General features: G+C 44.7%; 2 protein-coding genes across 2 annotated transcripts in view; both read left to right on the forward strand.

Annotated features, from left to right (window-relative positions):
• Scube2 (signal peptide, CUB domain, EGF-like 2) overlaps positions 1–3885 on the forward strand; it is a 119159-nt gene extending 115274 nt beyond the window's left edge. Inside the window, exons 21-22 of the mRNA XM_013028678.1 lie at positions 2144–2223; positions 3368–3885. Of these exons, the coding sequence (XP_012884132.1) occupies positions 2144–2223; positions 3368–3520 (233 nt within the window). The 3' untranslated portion in view covers positions 3521–3885. The remainder of the gene's footprint in view (positions 1–2143; positions 2224–3367) is intronic.
• Positions 3886–19308: 15423 nt separating this feature from the next.
• Nrip3 (nuclear receptor interacting protein 3) overlaps positions 19309–19821 on the forward strand; it is a 26783-nt gene continuing 26270 nt past the window's right edge. Inside the window, exon 1 of the mRNA XM_013028667.1 lies at positions 19309–19558. Within this exon, the coding sequence (XP_012884121.1) occupies positions 19385–19558 (174 nt within the window). The 5' untranslated portion in view covers positions 19309–19384. The remainder of the gene's footprint in view (positions 19559–19821) is intronic.

The raw sequence follows: 19821 nt of genomic DNA on the forward strand, positions 1-19821 counted from the left end.
TCCCTCAGCTCTTCAGCTCAAGGCTAGCGCTCTACCACTTGAGCCACAGCGCCACTTCTGGCCTTTTCTGCTTATGTGGTGCTGAGGAATTGAACCCAGGGCCTCATGCATGCAAGGCAAGTGCTCTACCACTGAGCCCCTTATTTTTATTTTTTGAGATAGTGTCTCACTGTATAATCCAGGCTGGCCTTGAACTCATAATCTTCCTGCCTTAGCCTCCTGAGTGCTAAGATTACAAATATACATGGCTATACCTGGCTTAAAACTTGTATTCTTACTCATTTTATATTTGTTAGAATAAAAGAATAAGAAAAATCACATTAATAGAGTATCAATGACTTTGTACATGTATCAAATTAGTAATTATGAATCGTACAGAATTAATTTCTATTTACTAGCTCTTAACTGGAGAAACCTTTCCAGAGCTCCTCCAACACACTTCCAACAATGTTCTCATAATTTGTGTGGCTTTGTAGCACATGACAGGCATACAAAGAGGCAGTTTTTAATGTTTCTGGGATTTGGAAAAGTTTTGGGCTTTGCATATGCTTGATTTGAATTATGACTGTGGGAAATAGACTAGACTTCAAAGTGGGGAATTTGGAGAAGGAATACTATGTGCACAGCATTTAATGTGTATGTCAAGACAAAAAAACCTATAAACAAGTCTAGCACGAGGGTGAGCTCCTGTGAATTCCAGCACTCAGGAGGCTTAGACAAAATGATGGCAAGTTTGAGGCCTGCCTGGGCTACATAGTAATGACTCTGTCTAAAAAAATAAAAAGAAAAGAAAGAACAAGAAACAGAAACACCAGTTAGAAAGTGAATGGACAAGCTTTCTTCTTCTTCAGCCAACTGAATTCTTCACCCATAGCCCTGTTCAAATAAAGGAGTCTTGCTTGGTGGGCAAGAGGCTTGATTATTTTATAGACTGAGAGCAGGGGATAGAGAGGAAAGAAATAACCTGGGAGAGCTCACAAGGGAACAGAGCAGAGCTGGATAGAGCCGTAGGCCCCTGCTCTGTAAAAGTAGCTTTCCTCTCAGTAAAAGGTAAGGGAGAGGAAGCTAAGCAGACTTAGATGGAGCATTCAGTGAGATAGGAGAAAAAGGGCACAATGTCCTGGAAGCTGAGAACAGGAGGGTCTAGGAGGATGAGAACCAACAGTTGACTCTACTGAGCATCTCACACTTGTAATCCTAGCTACTCAGGAGTCTGAGAACTGAGGATCAAAGTTTGAAGCCAGTGCTGGCAGGAAAGTCTTGAGACTCTTATCTCCATTGAACCACCAAAAAGCTGAAAATGGAACTGTTGCTCAAATGGTAGAGTGTTAGCTAAAAAGCTCAGGAACAGCACTCAGGCCCTTAGTTCAAGCCCCAGGATGAGCACAAAGAGAGAGAGAGAGAGACAGACAGACAGACAGACAGACAGCAGTGGAACTGTGGCTCAAGTGGTAGAGAGCTTGCCTTGAGCTGAAGAGCACAGGGACAGCGCCCAAGCCCAGAGTTCAAACCCCATGACCAATACAAAAAAAAGAAAAGAGAGAGAGAGAGACAGAGAGACAGACAGGAGAGAGAGAGTTGACTTTAATCCTAGCAACAAAAAGTAGTTTTGGAGGAGGGATGGTGGCCAAAGATGATTAGACTCGGTTTAGGAAGAAATGAAATAAAGAATTGGAGACTTAAGTAGTGTTGACTATTCTTTTGAGTTTTCTATAAAACTCAAAACTTTTGTTACAAAATTTTGCAAAGAAATAGAATGGAAACTGGCAGGAGAGATCAAGTCACAGTGGGTGGGAGACTTTTTTTTTTAATGATCAGAGTCATGACTTTATATTTACATGCTCATCAGAGACAAAATGCTATGGAAGGAAGACACATCTGCACTTTCGCCCTTGATCTGGAAAGAGCAGATGGATCTGGCGTGCCCAGTAGAGGGATGGACCTTGATGGGACCCACAGAGAGCACTTGTGAACTAGGAGACAGAGTTGGGTGCACATTGGGCTGAGAAGTATGTGAAGTTCTCTGCTGATTAAGAGTGTTTTGAAACAGCCACAGAATGAGTCCTTTTCAGAAGCTTATCAAAAATGAGTCAGTTTGGAAATAAGCCATGAGATTTATATCACATGTGCATTATTCCAACAGAAGACTACCAGGAACTCATTGAAGACATAGTTCGAGATGGAAGGCTCTATGCATCTGAGAACCACCAAGAAATACTTAAGGTGAGCACTTGCCTCAGGTGCAGGTTCTCCACCTGCTCCTTAGGGCCACTTTTCAGTCACTGAACCTGTCTCAAGCCAGAGTCAGCTTCGCCTCTTCCCCAGACTTAATTTTTATGAAAGAAAATCATCAGGCACTAGTGGCTCACATCTATAATCCTAGCTACTCAGGAGGCTGAGATCTGAGGATCATAGTTCAAAGCCAGCCTGGGCAGGAAAGTCTATGAGACTCATTTCTAATTAACCACCAGAAAACTGTGGCCCAAAGTGGTAGAGTGCTAGCCTTGAGCAAAAGAGCTCAGGGACAGTGCCCAGACCCTGAGTTCAAGCTCCATGACCAACAAAAAAGAAAAAAAGAAAGAAAAAGAAAAATGAAGTTTCTGTCCTTAATGTCTCAAGTGAATTTGTGATTTCCAGTAAGGAAGTTTGTGGAAGGACAGGGTTGGAGGAGGGACTTGCTTATAACTCCAAACCAGGAACAGACACTAATGGGTCACTCCTGTAATCTTAGCTACTTAGGAGGCTGAGATCTAAGGATCATGGTTCAAAGCCAGCTTGTACAGAAAAGTCGATGAAACTCTTATCTCCAAACTCTTCCAGCCAAAGACTGGATGTAGAGGTGTGGATCAGATGATAGAGAGACAGCCTTGAGCGGGAAAAGCTAAGGGAGATTGAGAGGCCCTGAGTTCAAACCCCAGTACTGGCACCAAAAAACCCCAAAATCTAAGCCAGGGACATATAATATTTTATATACTAATAATGAACATTAATAAATGCTAAATAGTAAAAGACATTTGGTCCTTTGCTTCCTTGTTTATCTTTGAAGCTCAAAGTCTACCAAATTTTAAATTACTATAAGTCCTTTTAATATTCTCCAAGTCCTTTTCTGCAGCTATCTCTACTGGTTAAGAACCTAGTTTTTTTATATTAAATTCTCTTTTTATAATGCATACCTTTTATAGATAATTAGGAAAAATGAAAAACTGAAAAGAAGATAAAAATCAGAGGAAATAATTTTCACCCCAGTGTTTTTCAGCTAGTCAACCTCCTGCCTAATACTAGGTCATTATTATCATTATTGCTCCATTGGCACGATGTCAGAATGTTTAAATATTTTGGCCTGGTAACAAAGTTCTGTTTTCTTTAGGATAAGAAACTGATCAAGGCTCTGTTTGATGTCCTGGCCCATCCCCAAAACTATTTCAAATATACAGCCCAGGAGTCCCGAGAGATGTTTCCAAGATCTTTCATCCGACTGCTACGTTCCAAAGTGTCCAGGTTTTTGAGGCCTTACAAATGACTGTGCCCGTGTGCCACTCTGTATGAATGTTTTGCTGTGTGCTCAGTGGGCTGGAGCTGTCCGCCTTCTGCACACCAGCACGGTTGGATATTGCCGCCTGCAGAATTGGTGACTCTTCCGAGTTCAGTTTTTATAGATAATACAGATATTTTGGTAAACAGAACTTGGTTTTTCTTTCCCAGCCTTGTGGATACAGACTGAGAAGGGCTTTGAGTGGCTCTGGCTTCTCAGATGCTTTGGACAGATGTGTTGGCTACAGTTCTGGCTGGCTGAGCTGGACCTCAGTCAGTGTAGGTGAGACTCAGCCATCTGCCCATCCTTCCTGTTCCCGCACCTCCTCCAGCAGCCTGCAGGGGAAAGGAGGTCACCGAGCTGCTTGTCTGAAGGCAGAAGGGGGAGGTGGGGAGGAGACCCTCCAGGCATCATTCACCCACCCTGTAACCTGGAGGACTTTCCCCACAGCCTTTCCAACTTGGGTGATGTCAGTTTGAGTTTAAGCAGTGAGCTTGAGTTTTAAGCAGTGACTCTTTAAAAAAAATTACTGAGAACAGAAAGAATTAGAAGTTAGATTAAAAGCGAAGCCCTTCTGAAGACATAATAATGTCCACATGCTGCCCATCTTCCTTGTCACCAGTTCCTAACCTCCCAGGGTACAGAGCTGATCCCCCATCCACCAATGGAAAAGAATTTTACCTAGTCTGAGTCAGTATTGCCAAGATGCCTACTACTACCAAGAAGCTCTCGCCCCAGGGTAAGCCAAAGTCCTGGTGGGACTAGTAAGGTGAGATTCTTGTGTGTGCCTTCCTTCCCCACTTCCAAGGACAGAGCTGACTGTTCCCAAGATGTGGGTAGCCTTGCTCAGAGTCCCTTCATACTCTGATGGTGGCACCTGTATGGGAAGCAGCCACATACAGGCCTCTGCCATGTAGCCATGACTGCTTGGCACAGTGGGACCTCTTGATCTTTCCTTCTTGCATGAATTTGAGTTTTTACTATCAATGAGTTTTTAAACATTTAAATCTTACTGGGTGTCAGTGGCTCATGACTGTAATCCCAGCGACTCAGGAGGCTGAGATCTGAGAATGGAAGTTCCAAATAGCCTGAGCAGACAAATCCATGCCAAATCCAGCAAAGGGCCAAATGTGCTGGTATGACTCAAGTGGTAGAGTACTAGCCTTGAGAGAAAAAGCTAAGTGAGAGCACTAGGCCCTGAGTTTAAGTCCTAGTACCAGCACATACATACAAAAAAAAAGTTTAAATCTCATAACAATGAATGATAAAAGAATCCCTTCAAATAAATGCCATGTCCCTAATAGCAGGCTGACTGAACACAGACATGGGTTTGGTTATTTTGTATTTTGTTAATTGTGTACCCAATTCTCTATACCAAAGTACTAAAAAGAAGTCTAACAAGTATTTTTTTAAAAAGACTATTTCATTATTATTATTATTGAACTTGCTTTTCACCTCAATGTTGTTGTTTTTAATCTATTAATAACATTGAGTTCTTAAAGCCCTAACAAAATTTTTCTTCTTTATTTGTATGGGTCCTAAATGCCTATTTTCAGGTTCCAAGAGTGTGAACATCATTTTTTAAAAAATCATTAAAACAAGGACTTGGAATTTGTTATCCTGAAACTTGGCCTGTTTTTCTGAGTCTCTTGGTAATATGAAAATTCCAATGTAACAAAATCTGATTTAGTCTTTGGACTACTGTGGAGATGATGTGGACTGGGCTGTGTCATCCTATCTAAGCATACTAATAACACCAGGCCCATGGTTCTGTATTGCTGATTCCACAGAAGGCTGGGGGGTGGCATACGGAGAGTTGAAGGGAATAGGTATAGTCCTGAAGTAGCCTCCTCCAGGAATAGCCCATGCCCCAGAGCTGTGTCCTGGTACAAGCTTGAGTCTCTGAGACCAGCTTCCTCTTTCTGTCTATCCAGCACCTTAAGAAATGGTCCCTCTGGAAGACTGGTTGGCTGTGGCCACTGTTGTTCCTTACTAAATTAATAAATCTCCATTGAATACCCACTGTGCCAGGCCCTGTTCTAGGCCCTAGGTACGCAGGGATAAGACAGGGTGGCTGCCCTCATGACACTTTTCAGAAGGAAGACAGACCGTGAGTAACTCAATCAATATAAAAAGGATTGACTAGGGCTGGGAATATGGCGTAATGGTGGAGTGCTTGCCTAGTATGCATGAAGCCCTGAGTTCAATTCTTTAGTACCCACATACACAGAAAAAGTCGGAGGTGGCGCTGTGGCTCAAATGGTAGAGTGCTAGCCTTGAGCAAAAGAAGCTCAGGGACAATGCCCAGGACCTGAGTTCAAGCCCCAGGACTGGCAAAAAAGAAAAGAAGGAAGGAAGGGAGGGAGGGAGGGAAGAAAGAAGGAAAAGAAGGAAAGAAGGAAGAAAAGATTAGCTAATGGTAAATGTTTTGTTGAAAATTAAAACCCACTGGCTGCATGGTTAGTTTAGGGGATATAGATGAGTTCTATGGGAAGTGACATTTCAACTGAAAATTACATAGCAAGAAAGAAGCAACCTGGGGGAATTGGAGGAAGGACATTCCAGAGGAGGGGAGGGAAGCACAGTGCTGAGGCTGTGTGTGCATTGTAGTCCAGTCAGAAGGCAGGTAGCACCAGATGCTCCCAGAAAGCCACACAGGAAAGATTCCATTGGTTTGGGGATCCACAAGAGGTGCTGGGGTTTAATTCCAATACATGTGAGGTTTTAGATAGGTTTAAACAGACTTGGAGACCAAGCAAGGAGCAAGTTATTGACACAGACCCAAACCTCATCCTGGGGTTTGGGTATAGGGAGCAGATGGTGCTATCTGGATTTGGGTGACAGTAATTAAGATGAAAGAAGTAGAAGGATTCTGGACCTGCAGCAGAAGTTTCTGACAAGGATTGGATGGAGAGAGAGAGGGAAAGATGGCAGTCAGAGATGACTCCTAGTTGCTTAAGCAACTGGTAGACAGAACAGGAACAGATTTAGGATTTGTGCCCTTTTTTTTTTTGCCTCCTGGGGTTTGAACTCAGGGCCTGGGCACTGTCTCTGAGCTGCTTTTGCTCAAGGCTACCACTTGAGCCACAGCACCACTTCTGGCTTTTTCTGTGTATGTGGTGCTGAGGAATTGAACCCAGGGCTTCATGCATGCTAGGCAAGCACTCTACCACTAAATCATATTCCCAGCTTGATGTGTGCCAATTTTAAAACAAAACCTCACATTTTTAAAAATTTCCTTCCAAGGAGAGCTAGAGACTGTGGCTGCTGTCCCCATGTCTGGGCTTTGTAACTGCTTGATGGAGAACATACAGCAGAAGGAATCCTTTGTTGCTGTAGACCCAGGACTTAAGATACCAGCCATATAGTCTACTTCACCTACTTGCGATGCTCCCACTGCAATGCAGACACCATGCCTAGAAGAAGCAACAGCAGCCTATGGAGAGGAACTTTGCCCCTACTCACAGGCCACATTGAATGTCTGGAAGATGACCAGCAAAACTTGTCAGCTATTTGAGTGAGCAGTCTTAGAAATGGACTCTCCATGCCCTAGTCTTACTGTTTTGTGGCGCAGTCCTCATGGAGCCACACAGAAATTAATCTGTGAACAAAACCAGTGATTATCATTGTTTTACATTTCTAGATTTCTAGGTCGTGGGGCCTGAACTCTGGGCCTGGGCGCTGTTCCTCAGCTCTTCTTCTCAAGGCTAGCACTCTACCACTTGAGCCACAGCGCCACTTCCAGCTTTTTTCTTTTTGCTTAGTGGTGCTGAGGAATCGAACCCAGGGCCTCATGCATGCAAGGCAAGCGCTCTACCACTGAGCCACCTTCCCAGACCCAAATTTCTAGATTTCTTAGGAAGCCATGGGACTCTGAAGACTGAGGTCTATTTTGACCATTCTAGGTCTGAGGAATGTACGAGACATTTCAGTGGAATGGAGCTAGAAGATGGCCGAGTGGTTATGTGAATTCTCCAGAGAGATCAGGGCTGAAATATAATTTTCAATGTCACAAAATAAAGTTATGGCACTTTCCCCCAGGTTAAGGTTACCTGAGAAAAACACAGTAGTTCTCTCTTCACATCCCCCAGACCCCCAAATATCAAAAGGAAAATTCCGGAAATCATGAATAGTTTTAAAATAAGTTTTATTAATATAATTGTTCTATTTTACTATTAGTTCGTGTTGTTAAGCTCTTAATTTATAATGTAAACTTCGTCATGAGTGTGTAGGTTATATGAATGGGGGTTTGGTACTGTAGGATTGTTGTAGATAAAAGACCAGAGAAGCTGGTTGCCTGTGCCTCATGAATGTAATCCTTGCTACGCAGGTGGCTGAGGTCTGAAGATCAAAGTTCAAAGCCAACCCTAAGCAGAAAAAGGGACTCATCTCCAAAAAGCCAGACATAGAGCTGTGGCTCAAGTGGTAAAGCACTAGTTTTGAGCACAAAAGCTCAGAGACAGCACCCAGGCCCTGAGTTCAAGCTGCAGGACCAAAAGATCAGTGAATCTGAATTCTAGATTTCCCCGTGTAGCACAGTAACCCAGGACTTTGTGGAGTTTCTGATCAAGGAAACAGGAAGAGGCCAGAGCTGAGCTTCTACCTTCCCTCCAGGAGGCTGTGTTGTGCGTGGGAGCTCTTCTTCGTGAGGGTAGAAGCTCGGCCAGCCCTTCCTTCCAGCTGTGGATATTGTTCTAGCCACTTACTGAAGTGCTGTCTCTATGGATTTAGCACCACTTCCCCTGAGCTCCCAATGCTAATGAAAGAGTCTGCCTTTTCACACTAACAGATGATTATCTTCACTTGGGGAAATTGCTTCCGCTGAATCATCTTCTGAGCTGTTAAGTGCGTAGTCTGTAGGCACTCACTGAATTTAGGTTTGCAGGTGATTTTCCAATGTCATGTGATAACTTGAAAAGGAGTTGTGCTCACTGCACAGAGTGAAGCAAAGGCTCGCTTGCCCTCTGACACATCTTTCTGGGAAGAGGAACCAGGGCTTTTGCCTACTGCAGCTGTTACAGCTGATGGGCCTGTGCTGGGGGAAGCCCGGGGGTCCCCTGCCAAGCCCAGCTGCAATCTTCTGAAGCGGCTCACTAGGACTCTGCACATCTCTGCTCCCTACCCTGCAGGAGGATGGTCCTCGAAGCCTTGCAGGCAAATGGATCAGTTGAGGTCAAGGGGTTCCTCATCAGGTGGAGGGAACCCAGCTTCTCATGGCCCTTGGAAAGCTGCTGCAGTGATGGAAGATGGTGAGGTAGCCACACAGGTATGGCAGTCTCCTCCCAGTGAATGAAGAGAGATCAAAATAGATTTAGGAAATGAAACCGCTCAAATTCACAGGTAGGTCTATCTACTCTAAACAATCACAGTTAATGCAGTATGGCTTAGTGTTCAGATAATCCCATAAAGAGAGAATAAGCCTGTACTCCTTAGTTACTAATAATTTTTTTGGTATGTATTTACTAGCATTTATTCACTGAGGACGTAGTAAGTGCTAGACATTGTAGGAGTTGGAAGTACAACAATGAGCAAAATAAAGTCTCTGCACTTGTGGAATTTCGATTCCATTGGTCAGAAAAGACAAACAATAAACAAATAAATGTATGATATAAAAAGTGGTATTAAGTGTTATAAAGAAAGTAGAGTTTAAGGATAAAAAAAAATGAAATGGTGGGAGTGACCATTTTAAATAGGGTGAACTTATCATTGGAACCATGAATGTAGACTCCTCTAAGGTTCCTCAAACCCAAGGCTGGCAGCCTAGACGCCAGCAAACTCCTTTACTTACCCAGCAAGAGTTTGACATTGCCTGACCCACTAGGCTGACCAGGGAGTCAAACAGTGAACAATTAATTCTTAGAACAGGCGCCACCTAGTGTTAGTAAAGTAAAATTGACTCATGTTTAAATCATCAATGCCATTCATTTCCTGGGAGTTTACATACCCATAATTCAAAACAAAATGTTACCTAATGGGGCACTGAGGACCAGCGCTGTCACCTGACAACTGACTTATTGCATGGTTTTATTTGACACATCTCTTGGACAGTATTTGTTGGGTCTTTTCTTTCCTCTGCTTGACTTAAAAACAAATGATCAAGAGGATATGGATTTAAATGATTTCAAACTATCAACAATATGGTGAATCTGTTGGTCTCTCTTATACACACACACACACACACACACACACACACACACACACACACAAACTATACACATTCATTCCTTTTTATGGTCTAGGCACTAAGGTAGATTGAGCCAGAATGGCTCACAGCATATAATACTAGCTACTCAAGAGGCTGAAATCTGGAGGATTGATGCACAAAGCCAGCCAGGCAGTAAAGTCCTCAAAATTCTATTTCCACACAAAGTCCAACTTCTGGCTCCTTGCCATGAAGGTAAGGTCAATGAAGACATTCATTTTAGCAAAATAAAAGTAATTTGCATAATTTCTTATGTTTAGTAGGCCAAAATTTTTTTTAAATGTTTCTGGGGTTTCAACTCAGGCTTCTTGTGTTTGCTAATCAGGCATTTTACAGCTTGACAAACACACTCATTCTAAATGTTTGGCTTTTTTTTTTTTTTGAGACAGAGTCTCACTATATATCCCAGGCTAGCTTTGAACTTGAGATCCTCTTGCCTCAGTGACCTAAGTGCTGAGAGTACAGGCCTGTGCCACAATGCCCAGCTCAAAGCCTATTTTTGAAACATGAAGACTGGCCATGGTAGGTCTGACTACTGCCTGCAAAGTAGCAGTAAGTGAACTGCAATATAGCGATGGACAACTACATAACACTGCTACTTTGCAGATTTTCATCTATTGCAGGGGTCTCTGGAATGTAACTCTCTTGATAAGTGAGAGAGCACCCCATCTCAGAGGAAAAAGAAAAGGGTGGGGAGATTGAAAACCAACTTATACACCAATAAAAATTAATCATTTGTGCTTCAAAATACAAATCAAGAAAGTGAAAAAATGCAACCTCAAAGTGTGGAAAACTCTATGTAAGTCATGTATGTGACAGGACTTATTAAAATATAGAAAGGATTCATACAATTCAATAAGTAAACTTTGCTGGGCACTGGTGGCTCACACCTGTAATCCTAACTACTAAGGAAGCTGACATCTGAGGATCATGGTTCAAAGCCAGCCTGGGCAGGAAAGTCTGTGACTCTTATCTCCAATTAACCACCAGAAAACTGGAAGTGGTGCTGTGGGTCAAGTGGTAGGGTGCTTGCCTTGAGCTGAAGAGCTGAGGCGCAGTACCCAGGCCCAGAGTTCAAGCCCTAATACCAACCAAAAAAACAAAAACACTTTTATTTTTGTGGCAGTGTTGGGGATTGAACTCAGGGTCTGGCTTCTATCCCCTAGCTTTCTCTGCTCAAAGCTAGTGCTCTACCACTTGAGCCACAGCTCACTTACAACTTCTTTGTGGTTAATTGGAGATTTTTCCTGCCCTAGCTGACTTCCAATGACCATCCTCAGATCTCAGCTTCCTGAGTAGCTAGGATTACAGGCATGAGCCATTGGTGCCTGGCAGAAAACTCAATTTTAAAATAAAGATCTGAATAGATATTTCTCAAAGGAGATAAATAAGTGGCCAATAGACACCTTAAAAGATGCTTAACATCCTTATGAGATGTAGCTTCACCACTGGGATGGCTACAATCCAAACGATTGCTTGCTAAGATTTGGAGAAACAGAAATACCACTTCAATAGAGATAGAATGGGGCAACTTTGGAAAGAAGTCTGTGAATTCCTCAAAGGATTAAACACAGAACTAGCATGTGACCCAGCAATTCTATTCCAAGAGGGATGCATGGATGAGCACAAAAGTGCATATACATGAACGTTTACAGCAACATTTCTAATAGGTAAAAGGTGAGAACAAGATATGTACAGTTACACACACTTGTAATTCCATTAATCACACTTGTAACCCAATTAATCCTAAAAGGCAGGATTTGGATTTGGGAACCTGAAGTAGGATAATTGTGAATTGGAGGCCAGACTTGCATACATTTTTAAAGGCAAAATAAAATGTGGAAACAAATGCCCATCAGCTGATGACTGGCTAAACAAGAGCAAGATATATTCATGCAATGAAATATTCAGCTATAATGAATTACTGATGCATGTTATAATATAGATGAACTTTGAAAGCATTATGCTAAGTAAAAGAAGCAAATCACAAAACACCATACATTATATAATTCCAGAATTTAAAAATGTCTAGAATAGGTAAACCCATAGAGACAGAAAAGTTGTCAAGGGGCAAGGAATTGGGAGAAAATGCCAATTTCTTTTGCAGTATTGGAAAAATATTAAATCAATTATGGTGATAGTTGTATAGCTCTGTGAATGTGATGTGTGTGTGTGTATGTGTGTTAGTTCTGGACCTTGGGCCAGAGGCACTGTCCCTGAGATTTTTTGTTCAAGGCTAGCACTCTATCATTTGAGCTACAGCTCCATTTCCAGTATTTTTTGGTGATTAATTGGAGATAAGAGTTTCACAGACTTTTCCTGCTGGGGCTGATTTAGAACTGCAATACTCAGATATCAGCCTCCTGAGTAGCTAGGATTCCAGGAGTGAACCACTCACACCCAGCTTATGAATGTATTTCTTAAAGTCATTGAACTGTGCACTTAAAGTGGGTAAATGTAGACTATATGACATATATAATATGTCATGATAAAACAGTTATCACTGAAAGACATAACAATCAAAGATTCTACCTGATGATAGCCTGGGTCCAGTACTGGAAGAATGTGTTATAAAGAACTTCTTTGCATCAGCTGACAAAATTGGAACATGAATAGTAATTTAGATAAAAATAATGTATCGATGTAAATTTATGAAATTTAGATCTGTGCTGTGGTTACATAAGAAAAATCTCTATTCTTAGTAAGTACAAAATGAAGTATTAGTTGTAAAGAGTTAGATTTATATAATTTGTCCTCAAATAATTTATCCCTCAGAAAAATGTGTGTGTAGCAGGTTATCTGGGTAAAAGTATTATAAGAATTTATTGTAGCACTTTTATTTTTGCAACTTGCAACTTGGAAATTGTTTCAAAATAAAAAATGGTAAGATGGGACATAGTTGCCCACTACTGTGATTTTAACTACTCAGGATTGCCTGGACAAAGACATAAGACCTTATCTTAAAAATAAATAACTAGGGCTGGGAAGGTGGCTCAGTGGAAGAGTGCTTGCCTTGCATGCATGAGGCCCTGTGTTTGATTCCTCAGCACCACATAAGAAGAAAAAGCTGGAAGTGGTGCTATTGCTCAAGTGGTAGAGCACTAGCCTTAAGCTGAAGAGCTGAGGGACAGCGCCCAGGCTCAGAGTTCAGGCCTCATGACCAACATAAATTAAATAAATAAGCAAGCAAGCAAGCAAAAAAAAAAAAGTAGTAAAGTGCTTGCCTAACAAGCACTAGGCCTTGAATTCAAACCTCATATATATAAAGCTAAGAATGATTTTTCTTTCTAGGCAGTGTAGAGCTATGTGAAAATAAGTCAAAGTGAACTCTGAGAGTGATATGTGTTTATGTCTACGTTCCTGGGAATCCACACATGTTCCATGGTGCATCTTTGCTGCATTTTCCCAGACCCTGCAAGGACCACTAGCCTCTCATGGTTACACCCTAGCAACATGCTTCTGTGGGAGAAGATGGAGTTAGTGATCCCAGGTGGGCAATGGGTGCAGTGTGAGCAGCCTGGCTGGCTGTGCTCACCTTGAGTGGGGATAATGGAGTGGAGTGGAGTGGGCGAGTCAAACCTGGGCATCTGTGGATTCTCAGAGGCTTGTCATCTCACAGCCTCATTTTCATACCAAAGGGTTCTCAAGAGCACCACTCTGATTTTGGATTCCGTACATGAGTTGAACAAGATGAAGAAAGAACATGATTCATATTGATTGAGGGCCCATTCTGTGCTCCACATATTATCTTTAATTTTTAAAAAATTTTATTTTTACGAAGACTTGAACTCATGTTCTCATTTTACTTTTTACGTCTAGGCTGGCACTCTACCACTTGAGCCACACCTTCACTTAACAGCTTTGTGCTAGTTAACTGGAGATAAGAGTCTCATGGACTTTTCTGCCCAGGCTAGCTTTGAACCATGATACTTAGCTCTCACCCTCCTGAGAAGCTGGGATTAGAGGCATGAGCCATCAGTGCCTAGCTACATATTATCTTAATGAACCATACAGAGCCCTGCAAGATTAGTAAACTGAGGCTCAGGGTTGCTTGTTTTACTTTACCATGGCCCCACAATAAGCAAGAGGTGAGCGAGACTCAGAACCAGTCAACCCTCCTCCCTACTTGGTATCCAACAGACGCTTGCTTTAGATACTGAGATTCCACCCACCACCCCCCCCCACATACCTCCTTTCCTTCCTCTCTTGCTGTCTGATTTAAGGTCAAAAATCTGTCCTTATCCCAGGAAATGAAATTAAATCAAATCAAATCACTGTTGACATGAATGGATCCAAAAGACTCAGCCAATTTTGGAATACAGCAGCAGAGTTGTCATTAGCCTTGTTTTTTGAGGCCAAGGTGATGCCCGGAATTCCCTCTGAAGGAAGAAGACAGAAAAGTCTTTGCTTTATGCTACTAAAGTATCACAGTCTTCAGGGCTAGGTGCCAAGTCCTGGGTACCATATAGAGATCCTGGCACACATCTGGTACCTGCAGTGACAACTGTTCAAAGGATCTTCCTGCAAAAGGAAGTTGTGGGGGTGCTGTCAGTGAGCTCCAAGGAATGATCATTTTACCTTCCCAGGTATGGCCAAGGACATAGCTCTTTAGCTCAAATATAACACAATGGAGGGTTTCCAAGACAAGGAGTTGTAAGCCCAGAGTTGCTGACAGCTATAAGAGAGGAAGAGTTTGCCTATTAGGAACTCAGCTCGGAAGCAAACAGAGCTGAGACACAGGGACACCATTTGAATCCTTGGATCTAGCCAGTGCCGCTGCACATTTTAATAAACAGAACCAAATATTTACATTTATGCTTAAGAAATTTGTAATTGGGTTTTTGTCCTGTATAAGAAATAACACGAGCTGGGCATTGGTAGCTAATGCCTGTAATCCTAAGTACTCAGAAGGCTGAAATCTAAAGGTTGAGGTTCAAAGCCAGACTGGGCAGATAAGTTCATGAGTCTTATCTCCAACTAACCATCAGAAAACTGGAAGTGGAGCTGTGGCTCAAGTGGTAGAGTGCTAGCCTTGAGCAGAAAAGCTCAGGGACAGTGCTTAGTCCCTGAGTCCAGGCCCCAGGATTGGCATACACAAGCAAAAAGGAAGAAAGAGAAAGAAGGAAAGAAGGAAGGAAGGAAGGAAGGAAGGAAAGAAGGAAGGAAGGAAGGAAGGAAGGAAGGAAGGAAGGAAGGAAGGAAGAGAGATAGAAAGGAAAAGGAAAAAAACTAAGGTGTTCACACCTTTAATCCTATCTACATTTAAGACTAGTCAAGGCAAAGAATTCATTTCAATCAATAGCTGGGCATAATGGTGTTTACCTGTCATCCCAGTTATTATAGGAAGCATAAATAGGAAAATCAAGCTCCAGGCAGCCAGGGTAAAAAGTAACACCCTATCTCAAAAATTAACCAGAGCAAAAATGTCTATGGACCTGTAGGGTGCCTACTTAGCAAGCAATAAGCTCTGAGTTTAAACCTCAGTACTGAAAAGGAAGAGGAGCAGGAAAATGAGCAAGAGGAGGAGGAGGAGGAAGATGAAATAGAGGAAGAAGAGGAAGAGGAGAAAACAACCCTAACTGAATTAGCACGGGATTATCTAGTGTGATTTTAAAGCATGAACCATCTACAACAGCTAAAGTAGAATGCAGGACCTTTAGAATGGAGCTACCTGACAGTAAATCTAAATACTGGAGGCATTGAGGAGAGGAAAAGAAATGGTTGGCCCCTGCCTCAGGAAGCCTCAGCCCCAGAGACTGAGGAAAATGCTGAGGTCTGACTTGTAAGGGAAACACAGACCAGCCTTTCTGGTAGCGTACAAATATATGTGTTTTTCTGAGGCTGCCCCAAGTTATGCTGCCTATGTGCTATGTGGATTATTTCATTTAATCCTCACAGCAGCCTGATAGTTAAAGATGATACTGGCACTATTTTCTAGCTGAGAAATGGAATGGAATTGTGGTGAAATCCCATAGCTAGTGAGTGGCAGAGCAAGATTTAAACCTAATACACAGGACTCCACAATGTTTGCTTATAACTAGACTTCCTCCATGATGGTTCAATGATGGTGAGTTCAGCCACATGGAGGATAATAATCATGTGTGTGTGTTTGTGTATATGTGTGTGTACGTGTGTGTGCATGCATGCTGGTACTGGGACTTGAACTCAGAGTCTGGGCACTGTTCCTGAGCTTTATTGCTTAAGACCAGTGCTCTACCTCTACAGCAACAGCTCCACTTCTGGCATTTTAGTGGTTAATTTGGCTGGCTTTGAACTTCAGTTCTCAAATCTCAGCCCCCTGAGTAGCTAGGATTACAGGTGTAAGCCACCAGTTCTCAGAGAGAATAATAATTATTTTAATTGGTGTAGCCCTTAAGAATTTACAAAGCATAACTGAATATGCACTTTTACTAATGCATTTTAGAGATATAGAAACTGAGGTTCAAAAGTAGGAAGGAAGCCGGGTGCCAGTGGCTCACACCTGTAATCCTAGCTACTCAGGAGGGTGAGATCTGAGGGTTGCAATTCAAAGCCAGCCCTGGCAGGAAAGGCCGTGAGGCTCTTATCTCCAATAAACCACTCAGAAAACCGGAAGTGGCGCTATGGCTCAAGTGGTAGAGCACTAGCCTTGAGCTGAAGAACTGAAGGACAGTGCTCAGGCCCAGAGTTCAAGTCCCATGACTAAGCCCCCCCCCCCGTCCCGCACCTCCCCTGCAAAAAAAGTAGGAAGGGACTTGCTCAGTCATTTGAGTAAGTTGGATATACTACCCAGAAGTGACCTTTCTTAAGCCAAGCAGCCACTCTACAGTCTGCAGGAAGTGTGTTTGTGTGTGTATGTTTGCGTATGCATGTGCATGCTCAAGTAGGCCCATTTTGACCCACAATTTAGGGAAGTCCTGGTACCATCCTGGTAAGGAAGGCCTCTGACAGGTGAGGGGACTAACTAGTATTGTGGCCTCAGATCTGATTGCAGAACACAAACCCACAATAGCACAGAGTTCCGAAGTCATGAAAAAGGTTTCCAGCTCAGCCAGGCCCCATTTACTTTTCAACAACACCTGATATGGCCAAATTCCAGTTTGACCAGCGAGATTCAGCTTCCTGGTGTTCCCAGGGGTTCTAGTTATGAAGAGTCCCTTTCTTCTGTCAGGACATCCTTATAAAAAAAAAAACAAAAAAAAACGCTTCAGATTTGAGTTAAGCTGCAGCACAGATTCCAACTCTCCACCTTCTCCCAATATCCTCTTGCACCTCCCCTCCCTCTCCCTCCTGAGATACTACCTCCCTGGTTCCCTCCCTGAGGGAAGTAGTTGTCCTAGCCCAGTGAGGACCAGGCCTTGATGCTTTGCCAACCTCAAGACACCTGTCCTAGAGAGACAAGGCAAAGCTGTTTTTCATGGTTCCCTGGGCAACCCACCTGAAAGAGCAACCAGGCAGGGATCCAGGCAATGGGACACTAGGATCCAGGACAGCCACTGTTGTTCACTACTGGAGGTATGCCAGGGCCTGGAAGATGGGCACCAATCCCACCCATTTTCTCGAGACCCCTGCCCTCCATACAGGGAAAGACAGAGGAGGACTCCAGCCCCTGGGGCTATCCTGAAGCCAGGTGAGAAGTCTTCTGGATTCATTTTCCCATAATAGCATGCTCTCTGAGGTAGACTGGGGCATAATGAAGGAAGCAGAAGTTGAGAAGCAGGTTCGTGAAATCAAACAGAGCTTTCCCAGAGCTGCCAAGTCCAGCACAAGTTCTAAGGGCTCTAATGCTTGCTTTTATTACACACAGCCTTAACTTTTGCCAAAATCTACTAGTATTTATTGGCAAACTTCTATGTGTTAGGGATTCAAGGATAAGCAAAAAAAAAAATGGAACTTTGTTGCCTTCTTGGAGTTTGCAGTTCATGGAGGAGAAAAATATTGATCAAACAATTCACACACACACATCCCAGAGAGATACAAGCATAATCAAGGTGCATTAATCCTAAGGTTAGAGGTGGCTCTGTTAAATAAATAATACCCAATTGAGGTCTGAAGAGAGTAGGAAGAAGTATTCCAAATGAAGCAAATTCAAAGGCAAGTCATTTCACAAGAGGGAGAATGGCTCCTACATGGAACTGGAAGAATGCTCATAAGGCTGAAGTTCAGGGTGCCAGGGAGGGTGAGGGCACAAGAATGTCCCTCCAGTGCCTTTTGAGGAGCTCTTAGCTGGAAGAGGGGACTATAGCACTTGCAGTTTGAGAAGATGACTCTGGTAGCCTGGTGAACAAGGGATGCGGAGAAGGGGCATCCAGGTCAGCTAGAAGGCCCTTTAGGAGGTTTCAGGCATTTGCCTGGAAAGTGAGGGGTTTGATAATACTGTCTCACAAGCTGATGCCAATATCCAGTGAGATACTACATTTAAAGTATTTGTTCCAGGACCTGGCTCAATATACATTGGTATTGTTACTTTTATTATTACTTGTCAGGGTGCAGATCCTTCTGATCAGTGCCCAGTTCTGTGAGGGAGGATAGAGAGTATTTCTGGTGGTTTCCAGGGTGGAAAAGTGATTTGTACCAAGTTGTAACGTTAGGATCAGAACCCAGAATGTCCGAAGGCTCCTTCGGAAATGGATTGAAAGTATGATTGATTCACGAAGAAAAAAATGAATTCCAATTGTTCCTATGAGAACAATTAATTGCTGGAGAGACAGGTGAACTCCTTCCTGTCCCCCCCCCCCCGCGACAAACAAACCCAACCGAAAGCCCCTAGCTTTTGCTGAGAAAACCCAGACACATTTGGTCTATCGCTGTTCCAAAGCGGAGGTAGGTAGAGCATTCCCACGGAGGCGGGAATTCCCTCCCCAACCCAAGGCAGATCCTCAGGCTTTCTACAGACCTGCCTGCTTGGCTAGGATGCACGGGTGATGGGCTTATGGCAGAGGTCCCAGGAGGAGGAGGAGGAGGAGGAGGGTCCCCGGAAGGCCCACTCCAGCCTGCCCGAACGGGCTGCCCCCTCCGTGGTCACATGGCCCTATGGGTGGGGACCAACCTGAAGTTGGAGAAATCCTGAGCTCTCCCAACTTGGGAGTGTTCAGGCCTCGCTCGGTACCCGGGCTCTCGGACTCGGACGAGCAGCGGTGCAGCGACTGGACTCCTGGCATGACCCAGCTGTCAGTGGGCCCTGGCTCGGCCACGGCGTGGACAGGTGAATGGGAAACCCAGGGTGGCGGCCAGGGTGGAAGAGGCTGCCAGAGCATTGGGATTTAAACCCATCCCAGGATGCGGGGCAGACAGCTGGGTAAACGGCCGCGGCTGATCCTCGGTCCTCCGGGGGTCAGGCCCACCGGCGCGGTCCCCTCCTCGGTGGCTTTTCCCCGGGGGTAGGTGGTGCGGTGGTGGGCAGCGGACGCAGCACCCCGCGGAGAGGCGCGCTGCGGAGGGGGGGGCGGGAGCGGGCGGGGGGCGGGAGCGGGCGCAGGAGCGGGCGCTACGCCTGCCCCAGCGCCGTGCTGGCCCCGCCTCCCTGCGCGCGCACTGGCTGCGGCCCGTGACGTCACGCTCGGCTATAAAAAACGCGGCGCGCAGCCCAAGCGGTGCTGAAGGAGCTCGAGGCTGAGTACGCCGGGAGCCCGCGGTAGCCACGGGGCCGCCGGGCCGCGGCCGCCTCAGCGATGTTTTACTCAGGGCTCCTCACCGAGGGCGGCCGCAAAGACACGGACATGCGGGAGGCGGCGTCGCTGAGGCAGCAGCGCCGGATGAAGCAGGCGGTGCAGTTTATCCACAAGGACTCCGCGGACCTGCTGCCCCTGGACGGCCTCAAGAAGCTGGGTTCGTCCAAGGACACGGTGAGGCTCCCGCGGCCGCGGCCGCCTCGGGACCCGGCTTGCGCCCTGTCCCCTCCGCGCGGCTCCGAGGCCCTACCGCGGTCGCTTTCACGGAGTCCCCCACCGGCCCTGTCCGCCGCCGCTGCCCGCTGCCTGGCTGGTGCTCCGTCCAGCCGCGCTTCGGAGCTTTGGTCTCTAGAGGGTCCGTCTAGCTTCGTAGCCTGAGCCCCCTCCTGGCTCCCTCTCCTCCCTACTCCCCGCCTTCCGGTTCCATCTCCCCCCCC

Source organism: Dipodomys ordii, unplaced genomic scaffold (genome assembly GCF_000151885.1).
Source record: "Dipodomys ordii isolate 6190 unplaced genomic scaffold, Dord_2.0 Scaffold113, whole genome shotgun sequence".
NCBI classification, from domain to species: domain Eukaryota; kingdom Metazoa; phylum Chordata; class Mammalia; order Rodentia; family Heteromyidae; genus Dipodomys; species Dipodomys ordii.